This window comes from Rhyacophila brunnea, unplaced genomic scaffold (genome assembly GCF_057557595.1).
Source record: "Rhyacophila brunnea isolate RB1 unplaced genomic scaffold, BYU_Rbru_1.0 scaffold_15, whole genome shotgun sequence".
Taxonomy (NCBI): Eukaryota; Metazoa; Arthropoda; class Insecta; order Trichoptera; family Rhyacophilidae; genus Rhyacophila; species Rhyacophila brunnea.
In genome coordinates, this window is record NW_028232806.1 from 3,098,369 (window position 1) to 3,123,449 (window position 25,081).

Here is a 25,081-nt window from a genome sequence, read left to right on the forward strand (position 1 = left end):
TTATGAAATATATGAGGGAAAAATATAAAAATTTTGATTTTCATTAATTTTGTTTCCGATCATAGATGTGCCTACCGAATTGGGTCGGATCAGGATTATTTTTATTACCTTCTTAAAATGAGTAATTTTTGATTTTTTAAAAAAAGTCTGTCACAATTTTCAATGACTGGCTCATGAAATAGTGTACTTTATTACGATTTATTGAATATTTTTGTATGCCAGGGACTCTGAAATCATTTTGAATTACGAAATTCGAATTAAAGGTATGGTTTTATATGAAAATAATGTTCAAGGGAGTTTTTTTTTGGGAAAATTCGAATTACGGCGAATTTCGAATTATCAGTGTTCTCACTAACAAGGTTTTACTGTACATGAATTTAATTATTTACCTGCAGGAATCCATGGACTGGTTGAATTGATTGTCATCGTGTTCGGAGATAGTCTTTTGTCTTCTTGGTTTAATGGTATCTTCCTCGGTGTCAGAAAATGAGGCTGAAACACGAAGTAAAAAAAGTTACTATGGTCGTAAGGCTTAGCAAATACGGTGCGCAGATGCACACTTCTTTCCATACGCAAAATAGAGCAGGTTTAATGTGTTTATTGTTTGTAGTCACTATCACCAACATTATTTTACATCACATCTGTTGTATCGCCTTCAATTAAATTCAATTTATTTATTTTTAGCATATCGTGGACATTACAAATTATAAGTTTAAGACGTTCCCAACATGACATTTAGAAACAAAGAAATAGCCTTGTCTTTCTTAGCACTCTTAATTCCTTAATTGAAATTTATGTCAAGTTTAGGATAGTTTGACGACAGGCACTTGGCAATAAATTCAAAATCCATTTTGAGCACTGAGTATGTTGATGGTTAGTTCTTTAGTGCAAAGATATACACAAAATGGTCGTCTGCAACATCTCTTTATGCTGTAAAAATATTATACGTCCAAATAGGATATTTCAGAAGATACCGTATCATTCAAATACAAAATATGTCCATTTCTCATGCATCTCAAATTTTAAACTTCGATTTTCTCAAAACATATTAAACTGGACATACAATATTTTTGCACTAAACATTGTATGTGAGTCTCCACAGGGTGGAAGTCCTTTCGTTTTTATTTAACACGACAGGCCGTGAGGTCCATTATAGTAGTGTAGCTAATTAGTAGTAAAAGTGAAAAAGTCACATAAACACCCAGACTTTGGGAAAATCTCATAAATGATTAAGGACCTCACTGGGAATTGAATTTGGATGGAAAACCAGTGCCTTATGCATTGGACTATGATGGCCTTAATATACTTCTTTACATAAGGCAAGATTGTTATCAGTTCTGCAATGATGTAAAAATTTCTACCTCCCACTTCCGGCGAGACATCACCAGCCCAGTAGCAAGAAGAGCAGTTGCAAGAGTCCCAGCAACACACCCCCGAGTCCTGCTTGGAGGGACACGTCGCCCGCCTTACTCCGTTTGTCTCCTCTTTCAGCTCCTGAAAATTATATCATCAAATGTTTTAACAAAACCCTCACCAGGCCATACTGATCTATGAATCTGGATTCTATGAGAAAAAAGTAGAAAATAAATATGTCTAGTCTAGAATAATCTTCAGAATTGTAAGTTCGGCGTTTACTGAATCATTTTACTTGTAAAAATAGAGTGAATCATTTCGGCAGGCCATGTCTCAAGAATTGAAGACACCCAAACAGGGGCGGATTTAACCATTCGGGGGTCTCACTCAGCACCAATTGGAGCACCACTACAAAAAAATATTATCAACGAATTTTAAGTAAGTATGTGCCCAAAAATGGGGCGAAAGCCTGCATTTCATAACATTAATGTTTAATTTCTTAAATATACCCAAATTAATACCTTCCAGTGGGAAGGATGGAGGTAGGCTGTTTAGATTCGACATAAATAATGCACACTAAATATTGTCAGTCAAACGTATTTGTTTTCATTGAACTAAGACAACAATTTGTAGATAGTGTTTGTTAGTTAAACCCTGCATAATCCAAGCCATAATAGTCAAAAAATATTTGTTTATCAATAAAATATCTAAAATTATGCCATTCAATCACAATATATCATTTTAGTTAGTTTATAGATGGAAAAATATTTGTTATCGATTATTATCTGGTATAGGTATTAGTATTAATGAATTTTAAAAAACTAACCAACACCATCTGTAAAATATATTCTTAATTAAACGAAAACAAATAAGTATGACTGAAAAAATGTGCACTATTTTTGTCGGATCGCCCATAACACAAATAATTTAATTTTAAAAACTAACCAGTACCACTTGCACCATATCGTATCCTTAGTTCAATGAAAATGAATAAGTATGACTGACAAAGTCTAGTGTGCATTATTTATGTCGAATATCCACAGCCTGCCTTCACCCTTTTCCACTGACTGATCCAATACCTACTTTCAATCGTCACAGCAATTTTATGTCATGATGTAAACATTCTGAATTCTGATGCCCACAATGTTTTGTTTTTAAATAAATAAATAAATAAATTTCCGCGTATGTTTTCTCTTTTACTTTAAGTTTTTTTACGTTAAGACTTAGCGATAACGCCCATCAAACGGAGCGGAGTGCGGCGATCGCGGCGCAGTCGGCACAAGAAGAGTAGATACATAACCTATGTAAAAAGCGGCGCCGATCACATTTCGCCTCATGTTTCTTTGCAAAGCAATAAAATTTACTATTTTTTGGTCGGCTCTAAATTCATTTTCACAATGATGTCATTGTGCTAGCATAGTCACTTAATATTTGCAATAAGCGATGTAAGCACACAGTGTAGAATAAATTACAATATGCGGAATAAGCGCGCGCCAGTACGACAACGCTCCCGACATCCGAGTAAATTAGAGACCGTCGCACCTCTTTCGCTGGTCACATCCAATGTATTTTCGTTTTATTGTCGTGCTATGACGTCAAAGGATGCCGCGCTCAACTCTGTGTGCGTTGAAATATAAGGCGCGCGAGGCGTTATGTTCGTCATACGCTGTGTACGCTTTATTGTATTCCTGGTGATTCACCGCCCAAATTGCAAAAATGCGCGAGCGCCCCGCGCGCCCGATTGTATATGCTCGGCGCCTTACATTTGGAGATAATATAAAGCCTCTTCTTCCTATATGTAATAAGAGTTATTATCACTTAAAACAATGACTTCTATAACTTTTATAGTTCAACAATGAAGTAATTTAGAATTATTCTTGAATTCACTGCAGTAGAATGACACTCAGAAAAGAGACTATATCGTGTGTACTTACTTTCTATTTTAATTCTATGTTTCAATAACGCGAATTGAGAACCAACCATTTCCTCGTCAATTTCTATACTCCGGCAGTCGCATCTTCGAGATCCTTGGCTGCCTCCCATTGGTCCACTGTTTGATATCCGAGGAGCTCGTCTGCGATGGTGGTATGAGAGGTCACTGCACATTTCTTGGTTTGACTTCTGACGGTTTTCGCAGTCGCCAGAGGTTACCTGAGCATCAAAGTTGATGATTGATTAGTTCGTTGTATTGATTTATTTATCATATGGGTTCAAGTCCCATCCAAATATTTTTCTAGGTAGGTTTCTCAAGTGTTACAAAAAAATATACAGTGAAACCCCGATTCTACGGTTTTCAAGGTACCCTAAAAAAAACGATAAATGCGGGATATATAATTTTTTTTTTTTAAAAAAAAACTCGTTTTTTCTTGAATTTTTTTCGACGTCTTCCATTATTTTCAGTTTCTCAGCTAGAGTTCTAGTTTTCTTCATGGGGGGCATTTTAGTTGAGAGCAGAGAAAATTCATGACACGAGATGCGAGGCAAGCCTGAGCGCCGACCGACCTGTGCAAACAAAGTGACGCAACTGAAAGGTCTGTATGTACCATAAACAATTCTACGAAAAGTAAAATGAAAAATATTCAACAAAAACGGTCAATCAGGATAATATTTGTGACGGGACCATAATATTTAGACGATAAATCGGGGAACGGTTAATCCGGGATTATTTAACATTGCTCTTATGGGTGTTTGGCGGGAGTTTCAAAAATGAACGATCCGTGTGGGAAAACGAATGCGAGAACGGTAGATCGGGGTTCCACTGTATACAGTTCCCAGGTTTGAATCTCGGGTCTGGAAAATTTACCAGGTTATTTTTTTGGATCCTGAGTATGGATCTAATAGGTTGAGCAAGAGGCTAACATCAATTTCTTGTGGAGACCTGTATTGAATCAATTTCTTGTGGAGACCTGTATTGAATCAATTTCTTGTGGAGACCTGTATTGAATCAATTTCTTGTGGAGACCTGTATTGAATCAATTTCTTGTGGAGACCTGTATTGATCATCTTAGGACCGAATATGGTGATGTAAATGTAATGTAATACAGAAAAGAATTTTACTTTCTAAATCTTACAATTATCATTAATTGAATAATAAATACAATGTTTAAAAAAACCAACAACTTGAAAATTTAAGACCAATGTTACACCCCCGTATGGTCCCCATTTGGGGATGTCTCTATGTATCTGGAGAGGTCCGAGTCGGTATCAAATCCAACAAAAGTAAGCGCTGATTACGAAAATAAATAATAATAATAGAGCCGGCAATGCCATAGATTATGACCGTTGAAAAATATTTGCAACGTCGCCGTTTTTCGACAACGCTCTCGTTGAAAGCGAAACACAAGATGGCGAATAATACGCTGTAAACGGCCAAACAGTGCACATTTCGTCCTCCGTAAAATAAATTATTCAAAATGTAACTATTATATAATATTAACTTAAATAAAACTCGTCGTTTCCATCATAATTCCGGTGTGTTAATTATCCACCTTCAAGTCCTAAAATCCAGACGAAAAACCATACTAAAAATAAAAGTGACAGCTTGCTATTCACTTTCGAAAATGGAGGGAAGTGATACCAACCTGTATTTCGACTTGCTGAAACTCGACTTTGGAAGAATTCCTCTGACCAGCCGGACTCCTATCATCTTGGGAAGCGTTCCTCTCCCGGATACGTTCGCTAAACTTCACCTGCGAAGCTGACACCTCAAACTCACTCCTCGATCTCCCGACGTCATCATCAGCAAAACTGTCAAAATTATTATCATCACTTTCGTCTCCGTCAACTGTCACATTCACCGAAGCACCTTCCAGATTCATATTATTCCTCTGATTGTTATTATTGTTACAATTGTTATATTTATTGTTAAGACGCGGTTGTTGGTTGTTTTCACGGACGCGAGGGCTATCTTCCATCATGCAGCCTTCGACGTCTTCACAGTTTAAATAAACCACATCGGTGCGACAATGGTTGGTCTTACATTCGGCCACGCCACAAAACATTTTGTCCATATCCACAGCACCGAGAATGTTTTTGATCTTATCGAAACTGGTCACGTTATTCTTACGCACGTCTGACATTTCACCACCGCCATTATTGCTAGTTTTATTAATACAGTCAGGTTTCGTTGAGTTATTGCAATTTTTAACACTTAAATCCGACGCACAGACATCAGACGTTTCATTTTTACATACAGAAGTTAAATTATTCACACCGATTGTTACAGAATTGTCCGAAACATTTTGTTTTGCTCCTGCGGCGCTGATAAGTCCCGTGATATCAAACACATGCGTATTAACTCCCGTATCCGTCGGCCTGTGATACTCATAGTCTTCGCTTTGGGCAGGTCTGTCGTCCAAGTCAAAGCTGGCAGATTTCTTCTTGACGGAAGGAAGTATTTTGACTCTTTCTCTGGACTCCACAAGTGCTGGAGGTCTCGGAGACGGAATCCTCGGAGGAGATTGGGATTCTCTGATGGCTTGGCTGCGGACCAGTTTAGTTTTGAAGCTCTATAAAGGAGAAGAAATAGTGAGAATAGAGGAAATGATTTCTGTCAATTGATCAGACCATACATTCGACTGCCCTCGGTTTATGCAATGATGCTCATTTAATATTGGTGTATTGAAGATTGCAACACACACTATTGCACGTCTATAATAAGAGGTTCATTTTTGTAGGACACTCACACATTCAAAACCCTGCGTCAAAATGTACTGTATTGGGTATAGCCTATCGGAATTCCATTTATTAATCTGTTCTGTGGAGAAGAATAAGAAATGTACGATGTCTTACTCTGGTTCTGTTGAACGGAGGCGGACCTCCATCGCTGGACCTTCGCCCCCCGCTGTTGACATCCATTGAGCTGAAAATTAAAACCATAATACATATAAAACACTGTACACCATTTGGTCAATCCATACCATTAACCGGCGTTACATAACTTAATCATCGCAGATTTTTTTCTTGGTTTACCAGAAGAAATTAAAGTTTGAAACTCATCATAAATTAACCGAAGACCACAGAAATACTTCAAAGCCAATGAGTTTGTTTCAAGGTAATTTAATCATTAGCCCTGGTAACTTTTTTTTCTGAAAGCAACAGAGTGACAAATAAAAAAATGTTTATTTTGTTTTTTCTGCAGTTTATAATAAATGATAATGGTATAAATTTTGTATACCATTATTAACAGTGGGGTATCTCAGTTATATCACTGTCACTTTGAAGTTACTGGACAATTTTAATAAATGCAACAGTGGTATTTTTTCTTTTAAACGTCGTATTACATTTAAAAAAATATCTCAGTGATTCATTATATAAGGTATAGCTTTCAGCAATCGATTGGCATAATTATCTCAAAATCATCTTTTTCACTTTATCTCAGTGTTGCTTTCAGGTAGCAATATTTAGTCTGTATATAGAAAAGGTTTTACAAAACATTTTGGACTTTTGATCAAATCCAAAAACAGCTGCGACTATTTGCCATATTTGGAAAAATTATGAGTTACATCTATAAAGTATTTGAAGAATATAGTGACAAATAGGCATCATAATATTTGAGATTTTCATGATTGTTTGTCATTGTAATAAATTTTTGAGCTTTCACCGAGTTATCATAAGAGATATCATTATCTCTTGAGAATGTCGAGGAAAGAAGGAGGAAGAACACTCGGTGGAAGCCCAAAAATATATTACGATAATATGTATGAGTTCATTTTAATCATGCTTGGAAGATACACGTTTTATTCAAAATCCCGAAAAATAATCAATCTACCACAAAATACTCAAAATAATACATTTCAACAAACCGTATGAATTGATGCTTTTTTGAATTTGATTTATTGCAGTTTTGCATTTGAGTTTTTTTTAATTGTTGCACTTTTGCATTTCAACAAAAACACGAATTATTGCATTTTTGCATTTGAAAGGAATCATATCTATAAATAGAAATGTAGTTTACAATCAAAGCGATTGGCAAAGTAAAATACATACTAAGAATAAATATTTTAAATATTTTGCCCATTCATAATAAAATATTAATTATTAAATTCTTGATCGAATGCCAGAATGTATGTATCTAATTTGGTTAAGGCAAAACATGAATACTTCTTGGAAATAACATATTGAAATATTTTTATAATTTACTTTTTTGTATAATATAAATGAAAACATTTGAATTGTTGCAGTTTGACATTTGAACAAAAATATTTCAATTGTTGGACTTTTGTTATGAAATCATTTAAGGAAAATCATAATTTAAAAAGTGGATAGCAGAAAGCTACGTTGCCACGTTATTGAAAGTTTTAGTAAAATATCATATTATATTCATAGGGATTGTAATTGGTTAGTTTAACACAATGTACACGTTTGCTTTGCACCAGATATAAATAAATTACTATGTATGTAATAATATGGAACATACCTGTCTTTTGTTATGGCGCTACTTGGATTCGAACCAGGGCCCACGTGTCCTTCTTTGGCATCGCCCCCAACTCTCCAAGACTCCGCTGAGGATTCCATGGATGGTCTTCTGATCACGTCGACTCGTTATATCGGTAACATCAATTGAACAACGGATTTAAGCCAATCCCTAATCTAACCATTACACTTAATTTAGAATTGGTATATTCTGTGTGACTTTTAAGTACCGAAGGACCTCTTCAACGGCAATAATTGACCGCAATTAAATGACAAGTTCACATCCAATCTTGACTAGACGGCGTAGCAATATCTGACCAGGTTAATCTTTTTTGGCAAAGAGTTTTGTCCAATATTTGATATTTTGGGCAAACGTCGGAATAATTGATGTCCACTTAGACTTAGGCAAAATATGGCACGGTCGATTTTTACAGTACTATGTCATAAATTCCTTTCACACTCTTGTTTGTTGTTAAATGCAATTTTTTCCACTTACAATAATTAATTACATAATATGACTAGATCTTTTGAGACCAAATTGGATAACGTTTTTTTTTTAAATATCTTATTGTCATCAGTCACTGATTCGTATTTTCTCAATCCCGAAGACTTTGGTACAGGTAAATTATTATTAAATGTGTTTTTTTTTTTTATTAAGTTGTCTCTCCCTAAAGCGACAGAAACGGATATAATCCAAAAGGGGATAAATATGAAGGCAACATTTAGAAGTGTGAATTTTAAAGCTTATTTCGTTAGACTACTGACGTTACACTAAGTAATTATTTTTTTATTATTAACGGATTAATTTTACAAAGTCCACCCCTGGTCGTGTACCATTCATCTTCATATTTTTTTCAATATAAAAAAAAACAAACATTTCCTTGGGCAATAATTTAAAAAAAAAAACTGTCCAAAAATTCACCTGTCACATTTGAAGAACATTTTTAAATAATGTAATATTTTCAACAGTTTTTCCATTGTGTTGTTTTCATCAGACATTTGTTCTTCTACTCTTCCGAATCGTGATGTGATGACTTCATTACAATTAAAACAACACTTCCATCGAATCCATCATTTAATTTCAAGCTGACATCAAGTATTAAGAATTTAATCAATTCTTGGTCAACGTGGTTTTAAAATTCTGGGTCACGTTTATGAGATTCTTCTCCTCGAGTAAAAGTGAGACGTTCTTTAATCAGCTTCCGGTTGGACGGCGAGGGACGAACTCGGTTCTTTTGTGCGTAAACTTTAATAATACTATCGATTATTTCTTTAAATGTAAATATTTTAAGTTTAAAAAAAAATGGGGAAGGTAGGGAAGAGATCATGTGCGTCACAGTTTCGGGTGTGTCATGTGAGATCCAGCAGTTGATGATGATCACAGGTGGTCAGGGACAGTAACCCTCTTCATTGATGTTCAGTTGTTAAAACCTGCAGACAAAAAAAAAGAATTTTGGTTATCAAAAGGAAGACTTCAACACATTATTTAAGAGCATACATAAGTGAAACGGCAAATAATTTTCGACAATAGGTGGGACGAAATTTCGCATTCGTCGCCAATCGCAGAGCGGCATTCGAGGTGGGAGCACGTCGAATTTTTTTGTGATGGCGTCGTAAGAATATATTCTTATATCGTGTAAAGATGACTAAAAACGTTCCACATGTTGCCTGTACCTACTCTAAAAAGAAAACATGTCAATGAATGTTTTATCATTATCACTAATATAACAATAAACATAACACTAAATGGACGCATGTTGAATTTTTATGACAAATTATATTCGCGTTATTAGCACAATCCGCGCGTCGCATAGTTACGTTCTTTTTAGACCATGCCTCCACTGAAGTATAGCCTTAAAGAATTTTGACTCTATTGGATGGTTTTACACGCTTTTAGTATCAGGAATAATTTTAAAGGCAGTTCGAATTGATAACAAGTTCATTACATTCTTCTTTTATTGACAGCCCCAAAAAATGGCGGCACATGTTCTAATTTGAAGTCTGTTGCTTTGTTTACATAGCATACAGACGCATTTATTCGCGTTTTATGTGAATTATTCATCTTAAAAATAATGGTCAATGTATTGTTTGTGGCTGCTTAAATAAAATTGACGAGGGAGTATCTGTATAAAGCAGTGGCGAAGGGTGGAGGTAGGCTGTTAAGACCCGACATGAGTAGTGCATACTACATTTTATCAGTCAAACGTATTTGTTTTCATTGAACTACTACAATGTGTAGATAGTGTTTGTAAGTTTATAAATTTCCATTAAACCCTGCCTAATCCAAACCATAGTAAATAATAGTCAAACAATATTCATTTATATATATAAAATATTTTTTAACGATTATGGTTTGGTTTAGGCTGGGTTTTTTTTTTTAGAATTATTAATAACCATGTCCTTGCTTTTTCGTACAAGGTGGTTGTTAGTAATTTTGAACAATTTTGAACAACCCACGATTTGAGAAAAACACATAAATATTGTGTTCTCACCGGGAATCGAAACCAGAGGGAGGGAACTCGGGAGAAAGGCCAACGCCTTACGCACTGCACCACGAGAGCCGCCTTATTAGCAGGGTTTAATGAATTAAAAAAAACTAACCAACATCTTCTGTAATTCAACAAAAACAAAGAAGAATGCCTGAAAAAGTGCGGTACACTATTTTGTCAGATCGCCCATAGCATACCTAAACCATTATGGTTTGGTAAGGTAGGATTTAATTTAATTTTAAAAAACTATCCTAACTGATATGTTCAATTCAATTCAATTTTTTTTTTTTTTTTTTTTACATATTGTGGACATTACAAATTATAAGTTTAAGACGTTCACAACATGACATAAAAAAAGAGATAGATAGTATGTTATTAAACAGTAGAAATATGTACATACAAAAATATTAATTATATATGTACATGGAAATACACCGGATGAGTTAAGCAGACCCTATTTAAAAAAATTATAAAATAACGTCCACCTATACTCATCCTCACGTAGGAGGAATATATCAACACCCGAAGCAATTTCGTTGAACATAGTTATCGCCCTCCCAATTGGCATTACCAGTGGCAGGTTGGTTCTGCACCTTGGGAGAATAAACAACTGATGTTCTCTATTTCTAAGATAGTTATCAGGGACACATAGGTCAACACTGCCCAGAATGGCAGAGTTTTCGTTTATACCTCGTATAAGTCGAAAAAAATACGTAGCTAAATAAAGATTTCTTCTAAATTGCAAACTGCAGTATGTAAGCATGTCTAAGAGAAAGTCAGTTGGATAAAGCCACGGATAGTATCCGTACAACCTCAAATAAAGGAGTCTCAAGAATTTCTTCTGAACCCTCTCCACCATAAGGCCATACTTCAACTGATGCGGTGCCCAAACAATAGACCCACTCTCAAGTCTGCTTCGAACTAAAGAATTAAATAAAAGTTTTAATACCGTAACATCCGAAAAGACCCGGGAAGTACGCATGACGAAGCCCAACATTTTAAGCGCACCATAAAAAATAGGCGTGTGTACTTATGTAGGTACGCGCATTAGAAGTTATACTTCTTTGGCGTAACAAAACAAAACTTGTGATAAACTAGATACTTCGACTAGCTGTTAATTATTTTGTTAAATTACACACTCAAGAAAAAATACCGCTTATTGAAACGCCGTTGGTTTATTTCTATACACTTTAACTTATATTACTAACTGACGTTTGTTTACGTAAGGAATTGCAAATGACCGACAATAATAAATTCGCTGCCTAGGCAAAGGAACAATTCTAAACTATAATATTATACTGTATAATCGTCACGATTGCATTATCAAACTGTGGCGTAAAGCTAGTGCGTTCGGCTGATAACCGAACAATCGGTGGTTCGAATCCAATCGAGTGCGTTTTTTTTTCGTGTGAAAAAATAACTTATGTGTTACATGTCACACGCCAAAAATACACTCTGATCTGATTTCCCAAACGCGCCAAAAGAAGTATAGGTAACTTCAAAAAAAAAGGTTGGAAATCACAGTGGTATATTTTAAACGCTAGCCGGTTGCTTTACGCCAACTAATGATTATAATAGGCTTTGATTCCAAGAAAAAGGACAAGGACTATGTAGATAGATAACTATCGCGAAGTTTACACAAAGCGTACACTTAAAAAAATGTGAAAGTGTGAAAGCTCACTGATGTGACTAATGCACACACACATACAAGCATAATGCAGACCGGCGTGACGTCATCCATTACCCTACAGCGCCATCAATCTAATGTACCCACGAAAAACAACCCCCGCCACCTTTGATAAGCCACCCTTAATCGGCAATCACCTGGCGGGGTAAAATAATGTTGAACAATTTATTTTTTGTCAATCGCCAAATTGATCGCGATTTTCACGGTGACTTTATCGTATTAGTTGTGTCTAAAAAGGCAGCTTGTTTAAATGACAATTCTTTTCTTCTTCTTTCAACCATGTCCGATCCCAATAGGATCATATGGGCCTCCACACAGAGTGGAGGTTGGAGGTTTGTATTAACACGATTATAATTGTTACGAGAAATGGATGTCAGCCACTTGCTCAACCAATTAGGTCCATACCCTGACTCACACACAAATTGAAAAATAATATGTGCCAGACCCAGGATTCGAACCTGGGACCCTCGACTCAATAGGCCGGCGTTTAAGTTAAATAATTATAATCAGTATTATCGACCGAAGGTACTTGATGGATTTTGAATTAAAATTCTAATGGATTTAAATTTTGTACTATTCCATTTGAGTCGTTTTTTGCGACCCGGGTTTCGCCTTTCGGCATCTTCAGGCAGTATGTGCACTCACAAAAAGGTAAATACACACTGACAACGAATGCAGGTAATTCTAACTTATATAATAAATCTATATAATAAATCAATACAATAAAATAGGTAAAAACTTTATCACCTAACTATGTCAAGGATCACAATAAAAAATATAACAAATGAATAGTTGAAGTGTTTGTTTACAGCGTTCGAAATGGAAAAGTTTACGAACCGGAGCGCTCGACAGATATCAAATTGTATGTGTATTTCATAAAAATAAGTGTGTTAGATTTTCTATTATATGGCCTATCTAGCTCAGACGGTCAAAGTATTTTTTCCACGAGACGGAGCAATAACTTTACCGATTTCACTAACAGGAACGGCGCTCCGGTGCGCTCCGGTCCATTTCAAGCCCTGTGTTTGTAAAAAAACCCTATCACTAATAATACAATCAATAGGCGTATACATTATCAAAACCCTCACAATAGATCATTAAATAATAATCAATAATAATAATACTACATTCAAGAGGTGTAAAATCGTCAATACTGGGAAAACAATGGCATCGTATTGGGAATTTAATGGAGTTAACTAATAAGATATATTATCAATAATATCAGTCTTTAAAAAGTTATGTATTTATACTATTGAGGTGACCATGGACCCCACATCCTAAAGCGGCCCCAAGGCTAGGATCTTTGTCGGGCCCCCTACCTATCGCCAAGGTTAAAGGCAGTGTGATGCTCTACAGTAGCGTTTGCCAAATGGTGTTCACGGTAAAATCAAGGATATTTAGTGTATTTTTATACTTACATCCACTTGAAATATGGAGTAATCAACTAATGACACAATAAAAAATTACATCGCACAACCACAAAATATAAACATTAATACATGAAAATAGAACGCAGGCGACTTTTTTTTACTATTAAAGAAAATTTGTGATGTATGTTTATATCACTTATTTGGTCAACTCGCCACGCCGGGCCCCCAGGCTTGAGCCCTGACAGCCCCCCCTTGTGGGGGCCATGGAGGTGACGATAATATAGAAAGGCTCTATCTCCGTAGCGAAGATTTTTATTCAACATCTTTAGTACTTACTCAACCCAGAAAATCAGTCGAGAATCTCGAGTCTTATCACTTTTATCACACACTTACCCTATTTTTCAAACCCTGTGTCCAATTTATTATTGAATCGCCTTCAGAGGAAGGGTTGAATAGAGTGGGCAGGTACAAAGGCGACCTTGCCCGAAAATCATATTATCCAACGCGATAATCTATCGAGCCCCACTTATTCTGTTTGGAATTTAACTTTTCTATTGGGTCTATTCACAGTTCGCTACTGAATTGTTCAACACATTTTGTCCGACGGCATTTTGTGTAATATTACAAACATATTATTTTCTTTATACCCCGTTTACACGTGCATGGACTTACTGCTGACAGTACGTATTATCGCGGCCATAACAAGAAATGCACGTGTAAACACGTATTTTCATGCAAGTTGCGTGCATGGGTTCTGGGTTCACATAGTCAAAATTCATAGTCACGCAAATAGATGGCCAAACATATTTATTTTGATTCTAATAATTTACATCAAAGTACATTATCTACTATTTAGTTAAACAAATGAATCCACAGTTTCAAATGCATCGCCGCCAGTAAAAAGGATGTTATTATCATTTGTTGCAATCACAACACATCACTGAAAATATCTACGTCTCTAGGGAGCGCATTGATTAGTTTCGCAGACCTCACTATTTGTGTCTAAAAGTTCTGATACTAGGAATCAGTTTACAACCAAAATAGATCATAGCTGCGACCGTAATGGCCGTATGGTCACGCACATAATTGAGAGGAGTGTAATCAGTTTGGAGAAACCTTTATCCAAAGATACATTAATCCACGCTGATCAACACGATGATGAGACGAATGACATAGAACGTCCTTAAGTCGCGGGTTGACAGAATCATATTATGTTGTCGTTTTTACAATGTGTACATTTTGATAGATATGATCTAAAGTAGGTTGAAATAATGGGTAATGATGTACCTATACTAAACAAATCTGTATTCATAAATACAATAAATCACGAAATCATTTCGTAAAAAGGATACAATACAATTTCTCAGATAGGTATAATACCCACTAGAAAAAATCATATTTGAAAAATTTGGTATCGCGCCAACTGTACATTAACCGATAATGCTACGAGCCTCCTATCTAATTACGACAATTTAAGCTGGCAGGTCCTACATGAAATGCTTATCAAATCACGTTATTATTGACTATCGGTTTCTGTGTATTAAGTCAAGGAATATTAATGACCTTAATTACTAACCAAGTTGGCGCGATAACAGTGGTTTTACAGGTTCAAATTCCGTCGAGCATCGTATTTTTTTTTCAAATATGATATTTCAAAGGTATTTTCAAGTTATGTATGTTCAATATATGGAATGTTACTTCTAAATCTTGTGAATTATTATTCGATGAATAAAAGAAATGGTTTATATTATTATATCGATAATAATGTGCTTTATTTATTTTATTTGCCAAGAGTCGAAATGTGTTAACAAACCAGAGTTAACCAGTGGCGTACATTGTTTCGATTATGTATTTTTATTTTCGTTCGCGTTCTCAGAAACGGAAGAGAGTCATTTCGGATTGCCAGATCACTATCAGCGCGGCCAGGGGCGGATTCGATTTGACAACTCGCCGCGTAAATTTTAAGCAGATTATCATTACCACGTCAGTGGTTTTCTTACAGATTAGCATAATTAAATAAACCATCACGAAAAGTGACCCGAACGAATTAATCGGTCATCAGGCATGGCCTTGTTTGTCCTCGTGAAAAAATTACATTTGATAAAATCAAACGACTATCCTTGTAGATGGCGTGAAAAGATATTAATGTTATAGTTGCAGACGGTTATAAATCAATGAGGGGTACGCTGCATTTTAAAATAAATAATAACCTTTACTGAAATGATTAACTGAAGTTATAATGAAGTAATTCAGAGATGCGGCCACTCGCACTTGACAATCACATGTGGGTACGACAATATGTCGTAACAACTCGCAGGCTAATATACCTACTATTTTTTTTATTCAACGAATAAGACAAGATTTGAGAAAGTAACAATCTATATATTGAATATACCTACATCATTTGAAAATATCCCATGCATATACATAAATGCCATGCCAATTGGGAGGGCGATAACTATGTTCAACGAAATTGCTTCGGGTGTTGATATATTCCACCTACGTGAGAATGAGTTTAGGTGGATGCTGTTTTATAAATTCTTAAAATAGGGTCTGCTTAACTCATCCGGTGTAATTCCTTGTACCTATCTAATTTATCTACGGATATATCTCTTTTTTTTTTTTTAGGTAATACTGTTATATTTATATATCTTTGTTTCTAAATTTCATGTTGTGAACGTCTTAAACTTATAATTTGTAATGTCCACAATATGTTAAAAAAATAAATAAATTGAAAAAAAAATACTAGAAAAGAATGTTTTGTAGAACAAAATACGACACCCGACGCGATTTGAACCTGTATCTGCTTGATTCGTGTGAATTGATTTTTAAAAACTAATCAACAACATCAGTAATTATTAGTAGTCATAGTTCAATGAAAACAAATACGTGTTGAAAAAGTTTATTGGACTATTTATGTCGGATCTTAACAGCCTACCTCCACCCTCCGCCACTGATCAACGTTGAACGCGAACAGTGCTTGATAATACTTGGACACGAAACCCGGGTAGTATATATATATAGTTTTTTTAGTATAGATAAGTACTTACATAATTTGAAAACATCTCACGCATATACATACTAGAAAAATACGACGCCCGACGGGACTTTAACCTGTATTTGCTGGATATGCCAGTATGCTTTTCCAATTATGCTACGGGCATCCTACTAAATTACGACGATTTAAACTAGTTGTTGTTACATGAAATGCTAATCGCTTGCCAGCTTGGAGAGGCCTTCATCTAGCAGTGGATAGATTCAGGCTGATGATGATTATATTATATATATATATATAGGTTATTGTCGGTTTACGGGAAGCCAGCGGCAAACAAATTTTAAAAATAGCCGATATACTGGATTATTTGTTAGGTTCGCGGTTAGGTTAGGTTAGGCTTTCATTCTTGAATTCATGAATTATGCCAAAATCGGCTATGAAAATTGGCGCGTTTCCCGCCTGGCTTCCCGTAAACCGACTTGTAAAAAAATATATACATAATTTGAAAACACTTCTGAGAAATATATTATAATCACTAGAAAAAATATTTTTGAAAAAGTACGACACCCAGCAAGATTCTAAACTGCACCCCCCTAGATTCATTCCGCTTTGATCACTAAGCTATACGTGCCCCAACTAATCGCAACGTAGTTAAGAGCGTACATAAGTGAAACGGCAAATAGTTTTCAACTGTATGTGGAACGAAATTTCGGCCGCGTTGCCATTCTGAGAACGATAATCGACCCGTTTGCACGTCAATTTGTTTTGTGATGGCGTCAGAGGAATATATTCTTAAATCGTGTAAAGATGACTAAAAAACGTTCCGCATGTACTTGAAAAAGAAAACATGTCAATGAATATACTCTTATTATTACGAATATAATAATAAACATAACATAAAAAGGACGAATGTTGAATTTTTATGACAAATTATATTTCGTTCGGCTCGCGTCATTTGCTGAATCCGCGCATCGCTTAAGCCTCAATTACATTGAGCTTCTTTACGAGCTGTTTATTGGCGAATTTAAAAGCGGGCGATTCAGCTACTGCGATTTGATGATTACACACAAAACTTTCCATTCGCTGAGAAGCCACAAGCCAGCGACTATTTTGACGGAACGTAGTTCGTTTTTTTACCGGGAGGTTGGTACTGCGCTCTACTGCGCAGACGCAGTAGGCCCACTCGCAGGCGTGTAGCGTGTAAAGTTGTCCGGCTTTCAACTTTTCTCGGTAGAGTGTTTACAACCTGCTTATTAGCTTATTCGATTATTACACTGGGCGACTTTACAGGCAGATTGTAAATTCGCCAATAAACAGCTCGTAAAGAAGCTCAATGTAATTGAGGCTTTAGTCACGATCTTTTTAGACCATGCCTCAGCTGAGGTATAGCCTTAACTAGTGTTACTTTTTGGCAATCGGCTTTTGCTTTTTCAAATTATGTATGTTTAATAAAATAATGTTAAATTCTCAAATATTGTGAATCATTCGTTAGTTTACGAAATAAATAAATCGAGAAGATTCGACTAACAAGCCACGGCAGTCAAAAAGGCAAACGGCAAATCGATCGCATCCCGGAGGTTCGCGACGACTGCCGCTCAAAATCTAATTTGTCTTCCCTGAGTCAGAGCTTTAAAGGGCGAACCAAAAAAGAGCCGACTTGGCTGGAACCGGAGTATCGGGGGCGAACAATGAACAGGGCGGCCTTCGCGGGCCGAAGCGAAGGTCAATGCCGCAAAAGTGTGCCCCCACGCGCCCTCCCCGCGAACCGGCGGCCTCCGTCACTGATTTACCAGCCCCGCCGTCGATCAAAAACTTACTTCGCACGCGATGCATGCAGTGGGGAGGCACCTTTAAAAAACTAATTTAACGCGATTTTAACCTTTCCCGTTCTGTGACTTCAAGTCAAATCCTGTTACTTCTTCTACTTAGACCACGGGTTCTCAACCTTTTTCGAATTACGACCACTTTTTACAGTTTACATCTCCTTGTTTTCTAAATGTGCCTAACAATTGGGTGGTTCACAATAATTATAGATCAAGTCCATTAAAATGGAACATGAGATATTTTTGCACCTAAAGTTGAAACTCCTTTTTGTAAAATTCAGAAATGTTTTAACTGTACCATATTTTGATAGTACATGGATCAATTTAAAAAAATAGTCGAAACATAAAGTATATTCAGGATTTATTAATATTAGCAAATAATACTTCTTTATACTGCTGAAGGAACTGTCAAAATGGACATGATTCACATTCAATTTGATGTCTTATCAATACTAGTATTGCAATTTATGCGGAAAATTGTAGAGCTACGATTGTGATATTAACACACAATATAGACATCTGTTTTATCTAGCCACTGAAATAAAAAAATAAACTGTGTTTAACCAAATCGCTTCGGATATTGATATATTCCACTTAAGTGAGGATAATACGTAGGTATAGGATGACGTTATTCTATAAATGTTGTATTTACTTTTTATATAAGTATATTATTTAATATATATTTTTTCATGTCATGTTGTGAAAGTTCACTATATGTAAATAAATGAATTTTAATTTATAATGCAAATTAGGCGGGCAATAACTTACCATGTCCAATACAAAGATGCTGAAAAAAACCTTCTTCTATAGAGATGGAGCCTAAAAGGACCAGAGGGGCCCGATTTCCTAACTATCGTCTCGTGTGGCACCAGACGATAGTTAGGAAATCGGGCTGCTGGTCCGTTGAATAAGTTAGCTACAAGTGACTTTGCATTGCAAGCAACGTTCCCTCTAATTTTTCTATTGTGTGTGCGGATCATCAACGCATCTGAGCAGTAACTAGGGTTGAAATCACTCATCAGTGACGGGCCGTCACCCGGTGCGGTAAATTTATACCCCCCCCCCCCTCCCACAAATACACACACAGTTTTTCATTAAAACATATATTTTAATGATATAGTGAGTGACGTAAAATTTCACTTGCGTGCTCACGTTAGCCGCGCTTGATCTTCGTCTTCCGAGAAACGAGTCGAAGAATTGTGCATGTGATGGTTTCGTGCATTCGAGCAAAACTAAAATCTGGCAAAGGAAACTTTCTTTTACAATATTTTTGTGAGGACTGTGCGGGGGATGAAAACACGTGTGCGGACACATTTTCGTAGGTGTGCGCCCGCACAAGCGCACACCTTACAGGGAACATTGATTGCAAGTTCATTTTCAAAGAACTCACGCTACTACTATGAGGTTTATTTGCCATTTTTTTGCGAACCTGCGTCTCTCGGGATTCACGTCTCACATACGCTTGAACGGGTCTAGAACGATTTGGCACCGCGAACTGGCCTCCGGTAATTGGCCGCCGGTACAATCGGACGCCGACCCAATTCGACGCCGACCAAATTGGCTTCCGGGAGGATTGGACGCCGCACAGTTGAATTAAAAAAATATTTTTTTTCTTTTAATAAACATCATAAGGCATAATAATTATTCTCAATCTATATTAAAAATGTGTCAAGCGCGAAATGTATAAGGTACAACTACTGAGAAGATAGAAGCATATTAAACTGACTTGCTCATTTACTCCAACAAATCGTAACGTACGTCTATTCCTTTGCGCATATAATTCAACTGTGCGGCGTCCAATCCTCCCGGAGGCCAATTCGGTCGGCGTCCAATTGGGCCGGCGTCCGATTGTACCGGCGGCCAATTACCGGAGGCCAATCGCTGGAGGCCAGTTCGCGGTGCCAAATCGTCCCATTCCCCGCTTGAACAATGAGTCAGTCAGCACTTTTACGTGTGAACAGTTATTATCATGATAGTCACACTATTGGTGCAAGTGAATCCATGCACGTAATATAAAAACGTATTTTACACAGTTATTATGTTCTCATGAAAACTGTGGACTTTTTGTTGTTGATAAAATCGTTAATAGTAGAGATCGTTAAAGAAAAGTTGATGGGCAGTGACGTCACAGCATGAAAACAGTTCGCTGATTATTATTGTAGATTAAATCAGCGAAACGACTTTTATGACGTCATAAATCGTCTTCGGTATGTGTGGAGTGTACGCACCCCCTTAAGTCCCCCACTCATAAAAAATCTTTTGTACATATTGTTAACCGTTGATGGTCGCAATATACTAGACACGTTTTATGGGCAGTAATGAAGTCTAATTAATTAAAACTATAAATAGTTATTAATTTAAAAAACAGTGTGGGAAAAAGCCGTGAGTAGGGGCGGGGTACGAACCCCATGATTGGAAAATTGATATTTTTCAATGAGTGTTGAGTGTTCAGTCTTGGACTAAAAGGACCATAGACTTACTGTTGAACGAGCCTCCTCATACAATTTTCTTCAGAGTAACGTTGTCATATTCTGTTTACGCTCTTGCGGGTGGTTACATGTAAATTGTACGTAAAACATTTCACCGTGGCACAGTTCGCCGCGAACTTTCTTACCGGAAAGAAAAATGACCGTATATACGGTCTCCAATTTTATTAGATTCAATGTGAACATTAAAACGTTAAAGTGCCCACCACCACCCGTCATATATGCACAACCGTGGATATGCACGGCCGCTTTCTATGACGCTTTAAACGTGTCTGAAAGAAGTGATTTTAAGTGCTCATTCCGTCCCGAGACGGAGCCGCACGGGACTGATGCTGCAACCATGCACCGTAGTGCTTAAAGAAGAAAGTTAAGAAAGAAAATGTTTGTTTTTGGACTGGCTCTGCTGTCCGCTGACGTTAAGCGCTTTGTGTACCCGCATACTGAGTGTCACGAATTGAAATGGATGAGTCTACGGAAGAGTCGGGACTATCCCGCTCCCCATACGACGCTGCAAATTTCTCAAATGCCGCAAAGTTGGCCTCGGTTGCTACCAGATCTCCATGACCAATTGGGCCCGTGTGAGGACGGACCCTGGCAAACAGCTCCGCTCGTTCGAATTCCATAAGCGGGCAATCCCAGAGGATGTGTTCAACATCTTGGTGGTCATGCCCGCAGGTACAACCCGGCCCATCTACTATCAAGCCAAACTCGTGGAGTCTGGCGGCGAAGTTGCCATGGCCGGTGAGGAACTGGCTAATCCAGTGCGAAGGTTGGAGTCTTCTAGTTTGGTGCCTGCAGAATACGTCTGGAAAAAAACGGTAAGTGTGCCGCCCCTTGGGGGAGGCGGTCCACCTCGCCTGCCATGCCGCAAATGCGGTCTTGTACACAATGTCACTTACAGTCTTCCTGTAAGGAACGTCCTCGGATCTCTGCGGTGGTGTCAGATGGACACCGGCGAGTATTGTGCTGATCCCCCTCAAGAGGAGGGTGATCGATCCTCTGACTTGGACGTGCAGATCGAGGGGTAGCACCCCCGCGAGTACGGCAAGCGCGTCAGTAGAAGTTGTGCGGTAGGCTTTGGTAAGCGAGATCAGCGCAAGTCGCTGCCCGCTTAATAGTGCGCGTCTCACGAGAGTTAAGGAGTTTACTCGGGAATGCCAAATGCTGGAGGCGTAACCGGCAATTCCCATGAAAATTGCGCCGTATGCAACCTTAAGGGCTCTAGGCTTAAGTCCCCAATTGCTGCCCGCCATTCGGGCCATTCTCTGATAGGCCGAATTGGCCTTAGAGACGGCCGTCTTGTCGTGGCGTCGGCCTAAAGATAAATGTCTCAAAGACAAAAGTGATGAGGAACTGTTTTTCGGACCCTGCGATTATCTGTATTAATGGCACCCAACTCGAGCAAGGCAGCAGCTACGTCTATCTCGGACAGCAGGACGTGCCTATAGACGGAAGCATGCACGATGAAATTGTTTGAAGAACAAAGCTGGGTTGGAATGCTTTCGGACATCTGAATAGTATCTTCAAGAGTGACCTACCATTATGTCTTAAGCGTAAGGTGTTCAACCAATATGTGCTACCCGTATGGCTGCGAGACGTAGACCCTCAACACGAGAGATATCCAAAAGCTTAGAGTCGCACAGCGAGGCATGGGGAGGTGTATGTTGGGCATCACGTGAAAGCGTCCACACGAAGAGGCTACAGTGTCGCCCTTAAAGCCGCTGGATTGACGAACTGGTAAAGTTTGGCGGAAATAGGTACATGGCAGCGAAAGACACAGGACCGAAAGAGCTGGAAGAAGCTTGGTGAGGCCTTCATCCAGCAGTGGATTGATCCCGGCTGATGATGATGATGAATATGAACATTAATTCAATTTTCATAGCTGATTTTGGCAAAATTCATGAATTGCATGAATGAAAACCTAACCTAACCTAACAAATAATCCAGTATATCAGCTATTTTCAAAATTTGTTTGCTGCTGGCTTCCTGGAAAGTGTAAATCGACAAGAACTGTGTTTTATTTAGAAATGAATTTTATGTATGTAGTTTGCGGACACGGGTTTCTGCAGGGTTTAATTGAATTTTAAAAACAAAGCAACACCATACGCATTTTGTATTCTTACAACAATGAAAACAAATACGTATCTATCATATGACTGACAATGTTTAGTATGCATTATTTATGCCAGATTTCCACAGCCTACCTTCACTCGGCATTATCGATAGGATAGCTATTTCGCACAAGATTTTTACTTCTTCGATCGGTTGTCTCCCCAAAACATTTAAGAGCTTTCTTTCCGAAACTAAATTCATGAATTTATTCAAGAATGAAAACCTAACCTAACCTAACAAATAATCCAGTATATCAGCTATTTTCAAAATTTGTTTGCTGATGGCTTCCTGTAAAGTGTAAACCGACAAGAACCGTGTTTTATTTAGACATGAATTTTATGTCAGTACAATACGACCCAAAGAGGTCGGACGGTCTTTAATATACGGCCATATATTTCCGATACAACATTTCACGGCGAAGTGTGATACGGCGAACTGCATACGGACACGGTCGCGGGTGCGCAGGCATTTATTTGTTGTTAAGAAACGACCAATGATTTATTGGTAATTTACGTTCATGATCTTTACCTAATCTGCTAACGTGACCACTTTAATATTGATATTATACATGGGAGTATATGCCCCGGTATATTAAGTCAATGAAAATGATGTAAGGGCGCAGACACACGGCCTTGCAGTGGACGTGTGATGCAATTGGAATCAAATAAGACCCTGGTCTTATTTGATTCCAATTGCATCCGATTAGAATCACCAATATATCCTAACCACAGAACAGATAATAAATAGAATACCGATAGGCTATATTCAATACGCCGCATCTTGATGCAGGGTTTTGAATGTGTGCGTGTCCCATGAAAATGAAGCACGCATTATGCACGTGCAATAGTGTGTGTAATACACCAACATTAAATGAGCGCAAATGCATAAACCGAGAGCAGTTTTCAGTATTCGGCGTAAAACGTATTCTTGACACGTGTGTAAGTTTAACCCGGATTCTTCCTTACTCGAGTCGGTTACCTGATATCGCCTTACCCGTTATGTATTTCAGTTCCCATTATTTCTGAGTCCCTCGTATTTGAAAAATAATTTAAATCTATAAGTATAAATATATAAATGAAACAGGGGGCAAGAACCTACCCCCATTCCCCTCCAGCAGGATGACGCCACTGGGTAATTATATCAGTTTAGGCTTGGCATGATAATCCACTTCAAGATTTAATCTGTTGTCGATTTAGTGGCTTCATAAAACGATCCAATTTAAGTTTTAAAGCTAAGCTCATCAAATAAAACCCTCCGCGTAAAACCATCCGCATACGTGACGCCGATGTTTGATGGATTTACTTTCAACGACGTCCATGCACCAAACGCCCGATTTTACTTAATTAAATATGAGGTTTAAATACTCTGGGGTGACTTTGAATTTTATAGCCACAAAGGTGGTAAAATGACAATTTTCATACTGGTGGCGCTTTTAGCAGTGGACTGTAATTTGAGGGTGATGCTGGATTGGGTATTACGAAACCAGGGGGGGAGTTTACACAGGATGCCAGACACGGATCTTTTTGTTGAGAGGGCTGGAGCCGCTTCGGTGTTCACACACTCACGCACTGGTAAACGGACGGTACACTTTGATGAATGCTATATAAGGTTGATGAATGATGATGATAAGTTCAGGATGGATGATATAGATGCGACGTTCACTGAAACCGTAACAGATTTAGTGCAACGAAGGTCGAACAGATACGTTTTGAGTCACTAGGCTAAACTATTAACAAGCTTGCAACACGTCCGACTTCTGGATATCATTTGGGCTAACTGCGGCAACACGCACCCGTTCATTCTCTTGAGCTGACTGAACGTTCTTTGCAATTACGGTCGATTCGTGATCCGTAACTGTCGGTCACTTGGTCTTGTGACAATAATAAATAAGGGGATTTGAGTAGGTGGGTATAATGATGGCGACCACCATAATCGGCCCGACCACATACATTTATTTGTATTTTAATGGTTGTAGAAGATAGTTTTTTTCATCGAAATTTTAATAAATTATTAATATTAGTATAAATAGCGCAATATAAAATTCAGAGAATTTCTTCATTAAATTTGATGTTTGTCTTTAAGACGGTACTTCAGTGAAACGGCAAATAATTTTCAACTATAGGTGCGACGAAATTTTGGACTGGCTGGTAATCGGAGAGCGAAAGTCGAGCTGTGAACACGTCAATTTGCTTTGTGATGGCGTCGGAGGAATTAATTCTTAAATCGTGTAAAGATGACTAAAAAACGTTACCCATTTACTTGAAAAAGAAAACATGTCAATGAATATATATTATTATTATTATTAGTAATGGACGCATGTTGACTTTTTATGAAAAATTATGTTTTGTTCTG

At 37.5% G+C, this 25,081-nt stretch overlaps 1 protein-coding gene across 1 annotated transcript in view; it reads right to left on the reverse strand.

Annotated features, from left to right (window-relative positions):
- The window catches only part of enc (R3H domain containing protein encore), a 134,719-nt gene that overhangs the window by 39,142 nt on the left and 70,496 nt on the right, over window positions 1–25,081 (reverse strand). The window contains exons 3-8 of the mRNA XM_085942680.1: window positions 7,772–9,198; window positions 6,145–6,214; window positions 4,935–5,861; window positions 3,334–3,504; window positions 1,362–1,494; window positions 390–492 (exon numbers count right to left, since the gene is read on the reverse strand). Coding sequence (XP_085798806.1) covers window positions 390–492; window positions 1,362–1,494; window positions 3,334–3,504; window positions 4,935–5,861; window positions 6,145–6,214; window positions 7,772–7,869 — 1,502 coding nt within the window. The 5' untranslated portion in view covers window positions 7,870–9,198. The remainder of the gene's footprint in view (window positions 1–389; window positions 493–1,361; window positions 1,495–3,333; window positions 3,505–4,934; window positions 5,862–6,144; window positions 6,215–7,771; window positions 9,199–25,081) is intronic.